General features: G+C 43.7%; 1 protein-coding gene across 1 annotated transcript in view; it reads right to left on the reverse strand.

Annotated features, from left to right (window-relative positions):
• The window catches only part of ADGRF5 (adhesion G protein-coupled receptor F5), a 70,358-nt gene that overhangs the window by 20,793 nt on the left and 33,544 nt on the right, over positions 1–16,021 (reverse strand). Inside the window, exons 5-10 of the mRNA XM_087817437.1 lie at positions 14,502–14,678; positions 14,264–14,370; positions 12,613–12,671; positions 11,672–11,814; positions 7,786–8,007; positions 6,279–6,482 (exon numbers count right to left, since the gene is read on the reverse strand). Coding sequence (XP_087673563.1) covers positions 6,279–6,482; positions 7,786–8,007; positions 11,672–11,814; positions 12,613–12,671; positions 14,264–14,370; positions 14,502–14,678 — 912 coding nt within the window. The remainder of the gene's footprint in view (positions 1–6,278; positions 6,483–7,785; positions 8,008–11,671; positions 11,815–12,612; positions 12,672–14,263; positions 14,371–14,501; positions 14,679–16,021) is intronic.

Genomic DNA, 16,021 nt, shown 5'->3' on the forward strand with positions numbered 1-16,021 from the left:
AGACATACTCTTGTTGGAAGCTCTAGAAGCAAATTCCCAAGTGCCAATTTGATATTTGAGGCACTTACAACTCAACAGGTCCAACTGGAACTCATCTTCCTTCTCCCCAGACAAAGCTTGTACATCTTCTCATATTTCTTTCTTTTGCCAGTGGCAGTTCACAAAATTAAAAATCTTAAGGTCATTTTTAGTTATTTGCATTTCCTCACATTCCACTTCCAATCAGTTGTAAAAAATTTTTAGGTTATGCTTCTAAAACATCTCGCACCTAACTTTCTTATTCACTTCAACCCATGGGCACTAGCCTGGGCCCCATTATCTGTTATCTGCTAATTACATACTGTTGTAATAGGGTCTCTATTTTTGGTTATTTGGTCCTTCAATCAATTGGCTACACTACCTCAAAATTTATTTTTAGTTTTTCAAATTTATTTTTCTAAAGTTCAGCCCCAATCATCTGACTTCTCTCCTTTTACCTTTAAATCTTACCATTGCCTATAAAACAAACTAAAATATCCTGAATGTGGTACATGTATTTATTCACAGTATGCTTTCAGTCTCCCTCTACACTTTTTATCTCACTCTATATCACTCTCTTAAAAATTAGGTCAAGTCTTTCAACGTGCCTTGTAGCTTCATACCCTATGCCTGTGTTCACACCTGGAATATTCTCCTTCCCTCCTCCTGTGGACTCATCCTTCAAGCCCAGCTTTCTCACCAAACTAATGTGGAAGAAAATGAGCTAAACACGATGGGGGCATATAAAGACAGGTACAGAAATAATTATAATACACACAGTAGATAGGTTTCATAAGAGAGAGATAAATACAGCATGGAGATTAAAGGAAGGAAGTTTTCGTTGGAAGATTTCAGAGGAGAGGGAAGATTTGCTCTAGGCCTGTGGCTGTGGGAGTGTGGTGTGTGTGTGAATTGGTGCTCCTTGGAGAACGTGGTGTCTGTGAACCTGCTTCAGGAGCTGGGGCTCGGTTGGGGGGTGGGAAAGTCCTGTGGGCTCTAAGCCCCCCTACCTTTTCTCTAATTCAGGCAACTCCACTCTGGTCTGCTTTACACAACAGATATATGTCTCAACCAGGGGCAATTTTGCCCCTTTGGGGAACGTTTGGCAATATTTGGGACATTTTTGGCTGTCACAACTGGGGGTGCTCCTGGCATCTAGTGAGTAAAGACCAGGGATGCTGATAAACACCCTGCAATGCACAGCACAGCCACCCTCGGCTGAGAATGATTTGACCCAAAATGTTCACTAATACCAAGGTGGGGAAGCCCTGCATTAGACAAATACATTTATTTTGCTTGAAGAAAAGATTCTACAGTTAAATCAGAAACCACTGGTAGAAGCCAAAGCACAGAAACAGCAGGGTGCTGGTTATGATCAGTTTGCTGCTCAAGAATGGATCATATCCAATGAAAATTCCCCAGTAACCACACTGAGGAAAAGCGAAGGGCTCGCTTTTAAAGCTACAGCCATTATAGAGAATAGTTATTGTGGCTGATTCAATAGTTATTGTGGCATTCAGGTCTGTTTTAAATATTTACACTTGTCATCTCAGTATTTCCCCCTGCAAAAGTCTTGTCAAGTAGGTACCATTCTCACTATGTAATAGATGAAATCCTGGGAATCAATGAGGGGACCCAACTTGCCCTGCGTCAGGACAGGGGCCCATGGTTGGGCTGGGATCACAGCTTCCCGGGACTAGATACTGTCCTACAGGGTGTAAGGCTAATTTTTCCAGGACTGAAGACTTGGCTCAAGTTCTTTTCTTTTTCTTTTTTTAAAAAAATCCAATTTGGTGGGCATTCCTTGAAATAGAGGAATCACAATTTGAAATTGGATTTGTCTGTGGCATCACCAGAAACGCAGAGAGAGACACAGAGGAGAAAGAAGAAGAGCCGTGGGTGAGGAGGGTGCCCGATGTCGCTGCCGTGAAGGCCTGTCCTCGTGTGTAAATGAGGGGTTGGACCCAATCCATGGCTCTCACTCCCCTCTGCCCAATAAAATCTCCTGTGACATTTAAGAACATAAGCCACTGCCTGGGGCCCAAACCCAGCTTCTGATTTAGCTGCTTTGGAGTGAAGCCCTGACACCCTGTTTTTTCTTAAAAACAATAATAACAAAGAGGGTGGCACTCCCGGGCACCCAGGATGAGAATGCAGCCTCCACCCACGCTGCTCGATGCTGCTCGTTGCTTCTCTACTGGGTCTCGCCTCGGTCCCTGAGGCCGGCCGACTCCCAGTGGCACTTTATAAAGGGCGGCTGAATGGGTAAGAGAGCAAGACCCACGTATGTGCTGCCTACAACAGACCCGCCTCAGGACAAAAGATACACACAGACTAAAAGTACATGAATGGAAGAAGATATTTCATGCAAATGGACAGGAAACAAAAGCTGGGGTAGCAATACTTCTATCTGACAAATAAGACTTTAAAACAAAAGCTATGATAATAGACAAAGGCGGACACTACATAGTGATAAAGGGAGCAGCCCATCAACAGGATATAATCCTTGCAAGCATTTATGGGCCCAACATAGGAGCACCTAAATATGCAAAGCAAATCTAGAGGGACATAAAGGGAGAGACTGACAGTAATACAGTCATAATAGGGGATTTTAACACCCCATTGACATCAGTGGATAGATCTTCCAGACAGAACATCAACAAGGAAACAGCAACCTTAAATGACACACTAGATCAGATGGATTGAATTGATATTTTCAGAGCATTTCGCCCAAAGCAGCAGGATATACATTCTTTTCAAGTGCACATGAAACATTTTCTAGGATAGACCACATGTTAGGACACAAAACAAGTCTCAATAAATTTAAGAAGACTGAAAGCATGTCAAGCATCTTCTCTGACCAAAACGGTATGAAGCTAGAGCTCAATCGCAAGGAAAAACCAGAAAAATGCACAAGAACACGGAGGCTACATAAAGTGACCTGAAAGCCACAGGACTGATTTCTACTCATAAGGGAAAAAACGCAGACTGACTTCTTTATCGCTTCCCTGTGCTCTGTGTGGCTGCAAAAATAACACTTCAGACAGAGCACAAACATACACAATGACCCAAGCTTAAAAACTTAGGGGGGGCAATTGAGAAGAAGAGACGCGGAGAAGGGAACCGTGGAGTCTGGGGCTGTCCTCCCTCACCACTCAGTGTGCGGCTCCTCGCTGTCACACGCCTTGTCACTCAGCCAAGGAGAGGCTGCCACCCCCCTGCAAAGATTCAATTGCTTTATGAATCATCTGCATGACGACGGGCCGAGGAAATAGGGGAGGTGGGGCCGAGAAGGCCTTTATGAACTCATTTGGGAACCATTCTAGATTGTGGGCAAAAAGGAATTAGACTTCATTATGTTTTACTGTCATGCCACATAAGAAGCGCTTAGGTGACACGATCAACTCTGTTGCCCTTAAATTTCCCCAACTTTCAATATGTTCCTATACAGTCAAAGCTAGAGTTAGATACAGAAAAACAAGAAGCTGCACCACTAATAACTACTGGTACCTCTTCTATTACTACTACTAGTAGTGGTAGCATTACTACTCCAATAGTCCCCCTTTATCCGCAGCTTTGTTTTCTGCTATTTCAGTTTCCTGCGGCCAACCGCGGTCTGAAAATATTAAATGGAAAATTCCGGAAATAAACAATTCACAAGTTTTACTGCATGCCATTCTCAACAGTGCGATGAAATCTCGTGCATGCCGTGCGTACAGTACAATTAGATATTCTGAGAGAAAGAACACGTTCACATAACTTTTATTACAATATACAGGGTGTTCCAAAAAAATGCACACACAATTTAACAGTTGATAGCTCAATTTTGAAAATGAAATGTATTTTAATAAACACTGCCTTTATAATTAGTCAAAGTGTATGTATTCGTTTTTTAGGATACCTTATATTACAATTATTCTATTTTATTATTAGCTATTATTGCTAATTTCTTACTGTGTTTAATTTATAAATCAAACTTTATCATAAGTATGTATATATAAGAAAAAATAATATATCTAGGGATCAGTACTATCCACGGTCTCAGGCATCCACAGGGGGTCTTGGAAAGCATACCCCGCGGATAAGGGGGGACTTCCTTATTACTTCTGCTACCATTATCATTAATATCATAGTTGGTACCTGTTGATCTGAAAAACTGCAGAAAGCCCTTCCTATTCAAGAGACACCCCCCCCCCCCACCAAAGCTAGACATCTTACCATTGCTGACAACTTCTTTCTGTCTTATCCCCTGCCAGAGTGTTTTGAACATAAAACGTATCTGTTTCTGAGAGGAGGTAACGCATTCAGTTCCAAATGTTTGGGGTGAGTTATTTAGCTGCTTTGTTTCTCACTGACCTGGGAAAATGAGTGCTGAAGCACCTGTGGAATTTGGACCAAGATCACGGCAGAGAGGGGGCAGTGAGGGAGGGGGAGGAAGGGCAGGGTCCCCCGAGCAGAGGCGAAGTTAATCAGGGCAGTGATTTCTCGGCCCAGGGACAGGAAGCCCATTGTTCTGAGGCTGGTTCAGCCCGCACCGGGCACCGGGACTGTCTGAAGGAGCGGTGGCCGCCGAGAGGTCTCTGAGCATCTGCGCCGCAGGCTTCCTGGTCCCCCTGCCAGAGGGCGGCGTTGTCACCTCTCACAGTGGAAAGCTTGGGAGCTTTCCCAAGAGCTTTGCGAGCTCTTTCCCCCATCTGGCAGTTCCTTCAGGATGCCCACACCTCCTTTTCCTTAAAAACCAAGGAAGTGACTAAACGGACCATGTGTCGACATTTTCAGCAGTTACCAGATGCCTTTCCCATTCTTCTGGGGGCTTTAAAGTTGAATACAAATGCTGCAGCTGAAATGTGCTTTGCAAAGGAGATGTGCTCTGATAAAGGTGCATGCGAGTTATTATTATTTTATTTTTTATAATTTAATGTAGTCTGACAGCAAAGACTTTGTAAAATAAAGTCTCCATCATCGCTAATGTATTTCATAGGTAAAGCCACATTTTACTGTAATATTTTTTTTAGTGTATAGATGGACACTTAATACTGTCAGTTCTAAAGGGGAGGATTGGATCTTGTTATGTGAGGGTTCCAGGCAGAAAAGAGTCTCTGCTTCCATACAAACTCTGCCCGATCAGCTTGCCCCATGGCCGGCTCACCACGTATGGTGATATAGTTTGGCCAAGATAAACACTGGCCTTATGACCCAAGGCTTGAGGTGAGTCTTAAATCTTTTTCTTTTCCTACTGTGACAACCTTCAGTGAGTCATTTAATTTAGACCTCAGTTTCTTTTTGAAAATTGCACTGAAAAAAAACCCACAAAAAACACCAGCTTCAAATTTGTGGTCAAGTTTAAAATGCAATTAGCCCTGCCGGTTGAGCATCGACCTAGGATCCAGGCAATCAGGGTTCGATTCCCAGTTAGGGCACATGCCCCAGTTGTGGGCTTGATCAATCACTCTCTCATCATTGATGATTCTGTTTCTCTCTCTCCCTCTCCTTTCCTCTCTCTGAAATCAATAAAGATATATGTAAAATAAATAAATAAATAAATAAATAAATAAATAAATAAAAATAAAATGATGAAAAGTAATAACATGTTTTTAAAAAATTGATTTATCACAATCTGTTATACCAAACCGAGTTAGCATTGCTATTTTAATTTATCATTATTATCATTCATCAGCATAAACTAGGGGGTGGGGTAATTTCAAGAAAGATCTCAGAACTAAAATGAAAGCAAATGGATCAGAAATGGACATGAGACAACTGAGAAGCAAACAGGTCTACACAGGGAGATAAAACCAAAACAAAACAGATAACATAGAAGAAAGGGTGGATACAAAGGCAGAGAAGTGAGAACGACAGACAGGAAGGGAAGAGACACAGAAATGAGAAGTTCCAAGTCAGACTCGGAAGCAAAGGCAACGATCCTTCGCTCTTTGCTGAAGATGGAAAGGATAGGAAGGTGGGGACCAGCTTTTCTGTAGGCAGGAGACTCAATGGACATAAGTCATCAGGTCACCACCTCTTGGGTCTTCTCTGCCAGGATCTTTACAATCCAAGCATGACACGCATATGCATATATTTTTGGAATTTTGTTCTAGAATGGCTAAGCTGGAGCTGGCATCAACCCTAGTGCTTTTTCACAGTCTGAAGTTGAGAAAAAACCAGCAATCTCACATTTCCTCCTCCCCCAACAGCATCTCCCATATTTACTTGGCCAAGAGGCAAAAACCTGTTTGCAAAAGGGCATCTAACATTCTTACCTGGAATGGTTATCTCCCCCTCCTGTTTCCATTCCACTTTACTCCAGTTAACATCAATCTCACTGCAGCAGTTCAAAGACACAGGACTGTTGTCACATGTCACCTTCATTTCTTGGTTTGCCAAAATTCGGATGGGTATCACTTTAATTTTTTTTCTGGACTCATATTCAAAAATATCTACTGTCAGCTTGCAGATATATTCACCTGTATAGAATACACAAAAGCATATATATGTATCACCTTAGAAGAATGACAACCTCATCTCACATATCATGACAGTGCTTCAAGAAATTTCATTTTCTTTTTTTTCTCCTTTTTTTAAAAATATATCTTTATTGATTTCAGAGAAAGGAAAGGAGAGGGAGAGAGAGAGAGAGAAACGTCAATGATGAGAGAGTCATTGATCGAGCCCACAACCCGGGCATGTGCCCTGACCAGGAATTGAACCCCGATCGCCTGGATCCTAGGTCGAAGCTCAACCGCTGAGCCACACTTGGCCAGGCAAGAAATTTCATTTTCAAAAGCATCTGAGACTTGGTCTAAACAGCCCTAAAGGGACATTCAGAAAGTGTGAAGCTCAATGCAGATATTTCTGTTTTTGTTTTTTTATTTGATTTTAGAGAGAGAGGAAGGGAGAGGAAGAGAGAGATAGAAACATCATGAGAGAGAAACATCAACTGGCTGCCTCCTGCATGATCAACCACTGAGCCACACCGGCTGGCAATGCAGATATTTCTGGCACCACAAAGTAAAGAGCAAACAGATGTTCTAGGAAATAACAGAAATCTCAGAGCCTTTGCTGGTAAGTGACAAGTGTGGAGCTGAGAGGGGCAGAAAGGAAAAATTGAAAGCCTTAGAGAATTAGAAGATTGTGGGTAATTTAGGCAATCCCCTTAACTCTGTGGCAAAATCAGAATCAACAAAGATGATAGAACCCATGTGTCTGCAACCCAACTTCATTCAGAGAAATCCCTGTTGACCTCTGGATTCTAATGGGGTTATTAAATCCTAGAATGTCAGGGTTAAGACTTGTGTTTCTGTGGTTGCTGGGCAGAGGGGCAAGGAGGGACAGGCAGAAGAGATTACAATGGAGTACAAGAAAATTTTAAGGGGAGGTGATGGAAATGTTTACTATCTTGATTAGGGCCATAGTTTCAGACGTATGCATATATCAAAGCTTATTAAATTGTACATTTTAAATACACATAGTTTATTACATGTCTATTCTACCTCAACTAAGCTGTTTTAAGTATTTTAAAAATTAAGAGCATAAGTCTGCTTTTTGTCTCAGGCTCCAACTCATAAGCTTCAGTAAATGCGGAAAACTGTATTTGTCCCCCAAGACTAATTGGCTTGGCTGATATGCCATGGGATTAATTTTCAGTTTGGACAAGTCAAGCCTAGTGACTTCTTTTTGAAGATGAAAACACCACATACACATTCTAGGGTCAGCTTCTCTCTGGGCCCTTCATTCCTTCCTCCCACCAGCTCCGGGGCGGACACCCACCTGCGTCACCCTGAGTGATGTTGTGCACAATGAGGCGGGACACCGAGGTCATGTTGTTGAGCACGGTGGTGTACACCCAGAATCGGCTGCTGTTCTGGATGTCGGAGTGCCTCCCGACGTGGTGCCAGGACACGTTGGAGAACAGGACATCGTTTTCACACACCAGAGTTACCGTATCCCCTTCAAAGATGATTTCAGGTTCGACAGAGAACTTCGTTTCATCTGGAAACCCAGAGAAGAGAATTAGTGGGATTCCCGAGCAAATAAATGCAACCGATGCTACTCACCAGACGCCACCTCACAAGTTTTCTCACGAGGTCTCTGCACACTTAAGAGCCCTCGATGGTAGTAATGGGGATCCCAAAGCTTTTCTTAATATTTCAAATAGTCTGGCAGAAAGGTGAACATTTGTTTGTGAAGAAGCCACGCCAACTAACTCAAACAGCAAGTTTCTGTGCTGTTCACTCAAATCACATCAACCGACTCCTTCTTACTGATACCCAATATCTCATGCTGACTGAAAGCCCCTTTCCATGTCTTTGATGACTTAGAAATGGGAAAACAATTGTTTTAAGTATTAAAGGCAGCTGGGAAATAATTTTTTTAACACTAAATAAGCCCTTAAGTGTGGGAGCTTTTTACACACAGGTCTGGGTTTGAATCCTGGTTCTGTGCTCCATGTAGCTGTGTGGCCCTGGAGAACTTGCTTGGCTGCTCTGAGCCTCAGCTCCCTTGTCTGGAAAGCAGTACAAGCTGCCTTGGGAGGTGACTTAGAGGAATAGTAGCTATTATTATTGTGTTCACAGTGAAACCCTGGAGAACCACTGCATTAAGAAATCTCATGGATAGAAATAAAAACACAATATTTGTTATTTTCGCATGTCCTTTTAAGGAAACTCCCTTGCTTACATAACAGGTAGACACCCACCCCCACCCCCCACCCCCCGCAGCCCCGAGGCTGTATCTTGTGCTATGTCTTTCATGAGGTCCATGTGGTGAGGAAATAGGAGGAGCTGGGTAGGGAGGCTCTATGAGCCTCTTTTGCATGGGGCTTCACGCCCGGCCCAGACCTCTCCATATCGTAAACATGGAACTAAAACCCTATGAAATTAATTGGGGGTGGTATGGCTTTCTGTCAAAATATCAAGGTATCTAAATATTTCTTACCACTGTTTTTAGGTTCCTGATAAACTAAGATTTTAAAAAATCACGTTCAACCATTAGGAAGCAAGGCCACCTGCTAATATTTAATGTAGTGAACTGGCTTTGAAGTCACACAAACTTGTGTTACTATGTGTCCTCGAGCAAATTACTTACCCTCTCTAAGCCTCCATTTCCTCATCTGTAAAATGAGGATAATAATACCGACCTCCAAATATCTGAAGATGAAATATGTGGAACACACTGGGCTTAACACAGAAAAGATGCAATAATAGTGCCCTCTTTTCATCACTATTGTTGCTAATAACTACGACTAGTAAAACTGCCAGTAACGTTGGGTTGTCCAGAACTGATCAATAATTTATTGGCAGAGATTAAAGAAAGGGGTGTCTAGTTACGGGACCCTGCCAATTAGTCAAGCATCACCAGAGGATTAACATATGACAAAACCAATGGACCTGTTCTGAAGGTTGCCGCTTGCTTTTTGTGTTTCAAAAAGACGGATTTAAAAATAAGTTCCTGCTGCCAACTCATTCACTCAGCATTTTCCTTCTGGTTCTCTTCCACTCCCCTGCCATTCAAAGATAATTTTTTTAAAAGCACTCAGCACTTGAACTTTTTGAATATTGGGATTCTGGGTAAACACCAGCGCTATGGAGAGCAGGGCGGTGCCTGAGCTCCCCGGGGAACCGCACAAGACCTAAGTTCACGTTCAGTGGTCTAAGGCGGGGTTCATCGCAGACCCACACTCTGGCCTTTGAAGGCCGGAGATGGATGTAGATCCTCTGCAGAGAGGGGGGTCGAGCACCAGGCCCAGTGGCTTCATTGCTCTTTGGAAGAATAAGCCAGGGACACTAAAGCACTTTCGTGAACTATACCGTCAGCGCCATTATTTTTTAAAATTAATTAATTTTTAAAAATATATCTTTATTGATTTCAGGGAGAAGAAGGGAGAGGGAGAGAGATAGAAACATCAATGATGAGAGAATTGTCATTGATCTGCTGCCTCCTACATGCCCCCTGACCTGGGATGGAGCCTGCAACCCGGGCATGTGCCCTGACCTGGAATCGAACCCCGATCTCCTGGATCCTAGGTCAATGCTCATCCGCTGAGCCACACCTGGCAGGGCTGTCAGCACCATTATTAATGGACTGACGGTCAGCCACCGGTCAGCAAAACTGCTGGGTACTCATTCACTTAAATGTCTGACTGTCCTCAGAGCAACTGAAATTTGGGGGAAAGAGTAACCACAATTGAAGCTTACTTATGCTAGAAACTACTACTCCCCTAATCCCTCAGAATGATAAATAAAAATAATTTTCAGGGCAAAGCGCCCATAGGCTGGTGGGTGGCATTAGGGGTGAAGGTGTGGCATTGCTAAAAGTGCTTCTATGTGAGTCCACACTTTCAGGCCACCTGTTCCCCTTTCTTTCATTTTCCAGTTTTCACCAGTTTGTTATTGTCTTATTTATTCTGAATTTTTATTTTGCTATTTTATCTTGCTTATGGTGTAGCACTTTCTTACCATTGTGTACATCCCTTTCAGTATTTTATTTTTTTAAAAGATCTGCTGTCTAAAAATACCAGCAGAGAATGTAAAGAGGAAGAGCATAAACCCACTGTGAGCACGGCCTAACTGCTGTCTCCCAGTTGTGCGGGAGACAGTCCTCACACTGTCCTCCCCCGTTGTGGACCACGCTGCTCCAAAGAGGAACCGCCTTGCCCTGGCCCATGTGGCTCAGTGGTTAGAGCATCTGCCTGCACACCAAAGGGTCTCAGGTTTGATTCCAGTCAAGGGCACGCACCTCGGCTGCAGGTTCCCGGCGCTGGTTGGGGTGTGTGCAGGAGGCAACAGATTGATGTGTCTCACATTGATGTTTCTCTCTCTCTCTCCTCCTCCTCCCTCCCTTCCACGCTCTTTAAAATCAATGGAAAAAATATCCTCCTGTAAGGATTAACAAATAATAATAATAAAACAAAAACAAAGAGGAATCATCTTTACTTTGGAACCACAGGCCTGAGTTACCCAGGACATCTGCTGACCAAACTCCAGCCCACCAAATCTCTGTCCACCTGGCTCCCCTTCCTACCCCTCAAGCAACAGTAAAGGTCCACCCACCTACTTACACAACAGATCCCAACCCTGTACCCCATTTGTAAAATGTGGGAGAACATCTAAAATCCCAGGATTCTTACCACTGTTAGATGTGATCCAAAGCAGGGGTTCTCAGAGTTTCCCATGCATCAAACCACCTGGAGGGCTTGTTGAAACACAGACTGGGCCTTTTGGTCTGGGTGGCCCCAAGAATTTGCATTTCTAACAAGTTCCCCAGAGGTGCTGATGCTGTTGGTCTGGGGGCCACACTTTGAGAACTACTGCTCTAAAATAACAGTGTCCCTCTAGCTAATATCAGTGCATTTCATGAATGTTCCAACATCTGCCACAATGTTGGTTCTACTTTTGCGAATGTTTTGGGCCTGTTAATTTAAAAAAATTCATAAATCCAGATGGCTCTGCGGTCCCTTCGTAAAATCTCTCCTCTTGCAACTCTTCCCGCAACTGCAGTGATATTAGCCCTGCTGGGAGGCTGTGCACTAGCCTAAGACAGAGAGATGGCATCTAAACCTCTATGCTGGGGACTCGCAGGTTTCGGCATAAATCATCATCATTGTCATATCCAAATGGAATCTATGCACAGGAAAATGCAGCAATGCTCTACTTACTACTAGTAGCTGCTTGGAAGGAAGTATAGTCCATTTTGTAGGTCTGATTGACGTTCTGTGTTACCAGCTCATTCGCTCTGTGCAGTAATCCAGGTGATGGTGTTGTAGTCCTGATCTCATACTTCACAACAACGCTTCCAGGCCTGGACAGAGACCACGCATTCACTAAAGCAGTAACTGACCTAGAAGAGTCTAGATCCTCATGGGTTATTTGGATGGGGGGCAGGGAAAACCAATAGGAAGGGTTCACTGAACTCAACATGTTTTCAAGCTCCAGCTGAAAGCCTGAGGCGGGGTGTGCACACTCAAATGTGTGCAGACCGGTAACATACATGAACAAACTAGCCAGACAGATGAGTGAAAGAATCACAGAAGCTGGCCATAAGGTGGCAGCCACAATGCAGAGACTTGTCACACAGCCATGCTGGCCCAGGGATACCAAAGAAGTTTAAGGTCAAGTGAAGCCAAAATCCTGACTGTTTCTGTGAGCAATCTTAATTTTTAACATTGGCAACTAACTTTACAAAAAACTGGGCAAACCCTCTCAGGTCGGCAGGGGTGCTCAACTCTAGGGGGTGCCATCCACATTGCAGGAGCCTAATTGTGGTCCTGGCTGGCCAACTTTGCTTGAATAAAGGCACCATTGTGCAATGTTACTTCACTTTTATATTTCTGAACTCCCTAAACTACAAACTTATCTCATATCTTTGCAAAATTGTGTCATGTGCATAGAATGAACATGAGTCTTTTTCCACCTTCCTTCTAAATAGGTACCTCTGTAAGGAGTGAGCTATAATTCTCAGTATTTCAGCTAGTTTAGGCCCTGGCAATCTGCCCCTGTTGAGTGTCCCAGATGATGCCTCTTTAATGGAACTTTCCTCCTTCACCGATGTGTTGGTCTGTGCCTTTGCATAGAAAGGACCCAATTACAGTATTCTTACCTGAACCCTGTCACAGTCACCAATTTGAAGCCTGGTAGAATACTGTAACCTTTCCAGAACTGGAAAATAAAGCAAGACATGTATCAAGGTCCAGTGAGATCGATGTTGAAGATTAGAAATAGGGTAAAAAGCACACGTTCCTTGATCACCTTGCATAAAATTTTCTCCTGTATGTTTTGTTAGCACCAGCATCAGCAGAAATTTGAAGAAGTCATACCTATGATCTGCCTATGAAAGTCTGGGTTCTCCAAAAACAAAACACCAGATTAAATGTACAAAAATTTACTCAGGGAAATAACTAGGGAAGACTATTGGGGGAGGCAGCAGAAAGGCAGAGAGAGCCATCTGACCCTAAGTGGAAGACAGGAGGAATGACATCATCCTAGACTGAGCCTGAGAAGGTTCAAGAAGGTCTTCAAGGGAATCCCTCCTATGTCTGCAAGATGCAGACCTGCCGAGCTCATCCATTAGCAGCGAGCAGCAGGCATTGCAGTGGCTGTCGGAGGCAGCAGCTAGGGCCCTCGGTCAGTTACATCCTGGGCAGCTGGAGATCTGCGAGGTGCACTCTTACGGAGGCTGCCATGCCGCCTCCTGCCTCACTTAACACATTGCGGCACTGGTTGAGCCAATGTGGTTTTTGATGATGTTTTTACTCCAGTTCATTTCTCTGAATACCAACCCTACAGGAAATTCAATTTGATTCAAGTCACATTTACAGGCAGATGTGATGTGCAAAGCACTGTGTACCAGGTACCTGAATGAGTGGGATCCAAGGATTAATAGGTAACTCTCTTTCCTCAAAAGCACGTGATTTTGCAGGTCATTGTGTATTATGGGGAGGGTTCTCATGCTGTGCTGAACTACATGCCAGATATGTAAATCAGACATCCAAGAGCTCTACTGTATCAGCACTCTACCACTGCACCAATGGAAAATGGTAATGCTTGTGTGGCACACTCAGGTCAGCTCCTGACCTGCTCCTGGCCTGAGGCAGGAGCTCAGCTGCCCAGGGAGTCAGAAGTCATTATCTCAGTCTACCTGTAATCATTTGTGCCTTACCAATTGGGAAGGTCTATTCCAAATAAGTTAATTCAAGTAAAGCATTTAGGTTTAGATGAATCCATCCAATGTAAAGCATTGACAAAGTGTCTGGCACAGTTAACACTCAGGGAATATTCTCTATTTTCACATGAGTAAATTTAAATTTGTCTTAAGTGTTAATGCCCAGGGATTGCTAGCGAGCACAGAGTGATTTGGAGCCCTCCATGCCAGTCTTGGGTTGGTCTGCCCAAAAGATGGGTTTCATCCATGTGCTGTGCAAAGACAAATAGAAATGTACCATCTGGTGCTTCTAGATCAAGTTCCTGGGCCTCTAAATAGGTTTCAGTGAGTTTATGGCACCAAATCTTACTGGAATCGATTCTGTCCTGGGAAGGAGTCCCACCTATAGGTCAAGATGTTGTCTAATCATCCCCTGAATACTGTTTGATCTGAGCTCTTTTGAATTCATCATCCCATAAGTATAGGAATAATTTTGACATCCACATTCTTAAATTCTGACAGATCCAAGCAACCTATTCACAGTCAATGCATTAGATTTAGTTCAGCCCAAAGAGTGTTTGGTTAAGAGACTCTTGAGGCCAAAACCTACCGCTCTTTCCAAGTCAGTCTTGTAGGACCTGTAGAGGGCAGAGGAAGTGTTCCTGAGGTCTTCTTGAAAGCCCACATTGAGCCTGACTGACATTCTCAGGGTTATGTCTGAAAAAAACGGGGGTGATATTTAAAAATCTCACGTGAGCCTTTAAGTACACATGGGACAGAGAAACATTTGCTTGATTTGATATCAAATACCCACTCAGCTAATGAACATTTAATGAGCAGTTACTTACCTTTCTGGAGCTGGCAAAAAGGTCCCTTGGGAGGCAGTCCTTTAAGGCAATTGCAACGATGCCCTGCAGGGGAGTTGTCATGCTCCTGACAAGTGAGATTGTGAAGGCACTGTTCCTGAGGCCACCTGTAGCCTGTCTCACAGGAGCACCAGATTTCATTTCCAGTAGGTCTGCAGACTGTCGTCAGCCAGAACAGTGAGAAGAGAGAAGGTAGTCACCACTTTTGCATTTATAGACTACAAGTATTATTTATAGACTAACTCGACTCCATGTGGCCCTTTTCTGGGAAGTTCAATAGTACTTCATGACTCCCATATGCGTCACCTTGCTATTAGGCATGGACATCTAAAAGATGACTACTCTGGCTAGCCCAGGGGATACCTCCAATGATAAGGTGATAAACAGATGTCTGCACGTACAGTGTGGGGTAGCCAGCCTCCAAGATGCGCCCTGACCACCCCTGCCTCTGGATATTCACACCCTTATGCGGTTCCCTCTCATATCGTATTCGGGTTGGTCTGTGTGACCAACAGACTGTAACAGCAAGGATGATAACATCATTTCTGAAATTAGATTGTAAAAGACACTGTGGCTTTCATTTTGGTGGCTCTCTCTTTTGTCCTCTTGTTTCCCCTTGCTCTGGGGGAAGCCAGCTGTCATTAGATGAGAACATGTCACAGTGAGGCCCACAGAGTGAGGAACTGAGGTCTCCAGCCAACAGCTAGTGAGGAGCTGAGTCCTGCCACGAATCACATGAGTGAGCTTGGAAGTAAATTGTCCACCTCCAGTTGAGCTTTCAGATGACTGCCCCTCTGGCTGGCGACTTGATGGCAACCTCAGAAGGGCCCCTGAGCCAGAGCCTCCTAAACGTCTCCCATACTTCTGGTCTTCAGAAACTACGTGACATAATAAATGCTTGTTGTTTGAATGCTAAGTTTTGGGGTAATTTGTTATGCAGCAATAGATAACAAATAAAGATTATATGTAAAATTGTGCCTTTTACATTCCATGTCAAATGTGAGCATCCCGAACAGAGTCTGATCCCATGGGGAAGTTGAAAATGCTCTGAAAACAGAGAGCTTTGAATTTGTTTCTAAAACTGGGCCAAAGTCATATCACTGGGAGGTGTTTTTTCTGCAGATGGGCGCCTGGGCAAAGGCTCAACAGAGTGACTACCCAAGGGAAAGCCATCAAATGATCGTTCCTGAAGTAGGAGAAACAACTGAGTTCCAGTGAGTCCTTGGACACTGATGCAGACCTGTGCTCCAGAAGTTGGTGAGAGCTGAGCAGAAGTATAAGGAACAGAGAAATCCAGGCTGCTGGTGAGGGTGGTGCACACTGGTGAGGGAATTTGAAGGGAGCCAACAAGACCTCCTTTGTCAAAATATCTCCTACTGACCTGAAATCCCTCTGCTAAAGCATTTTTTGGTTTTATTTTTGTTTGTTCACTTTTTGAGAGGGACGTGGCTATAGTATTTGAAGAACTTTTGACTCCCATGTAAAATACAAACGTGCTTTAA

The sequence above is a fragment of the Miniopterus natalensis genome, chromosome 5, assembly GCF_054644295.1.
Source record: "Miniopterus natalensis isolate mMinNat1 chromosome 5, mMinNat1.hap1, whole genome shotgun sequence".
NCBI lineage: Eukaryota > Metazoa > Chordata > Mammalia > Chiroptera > Miniopteridae > Miniopterus > Miniopterus natalensis.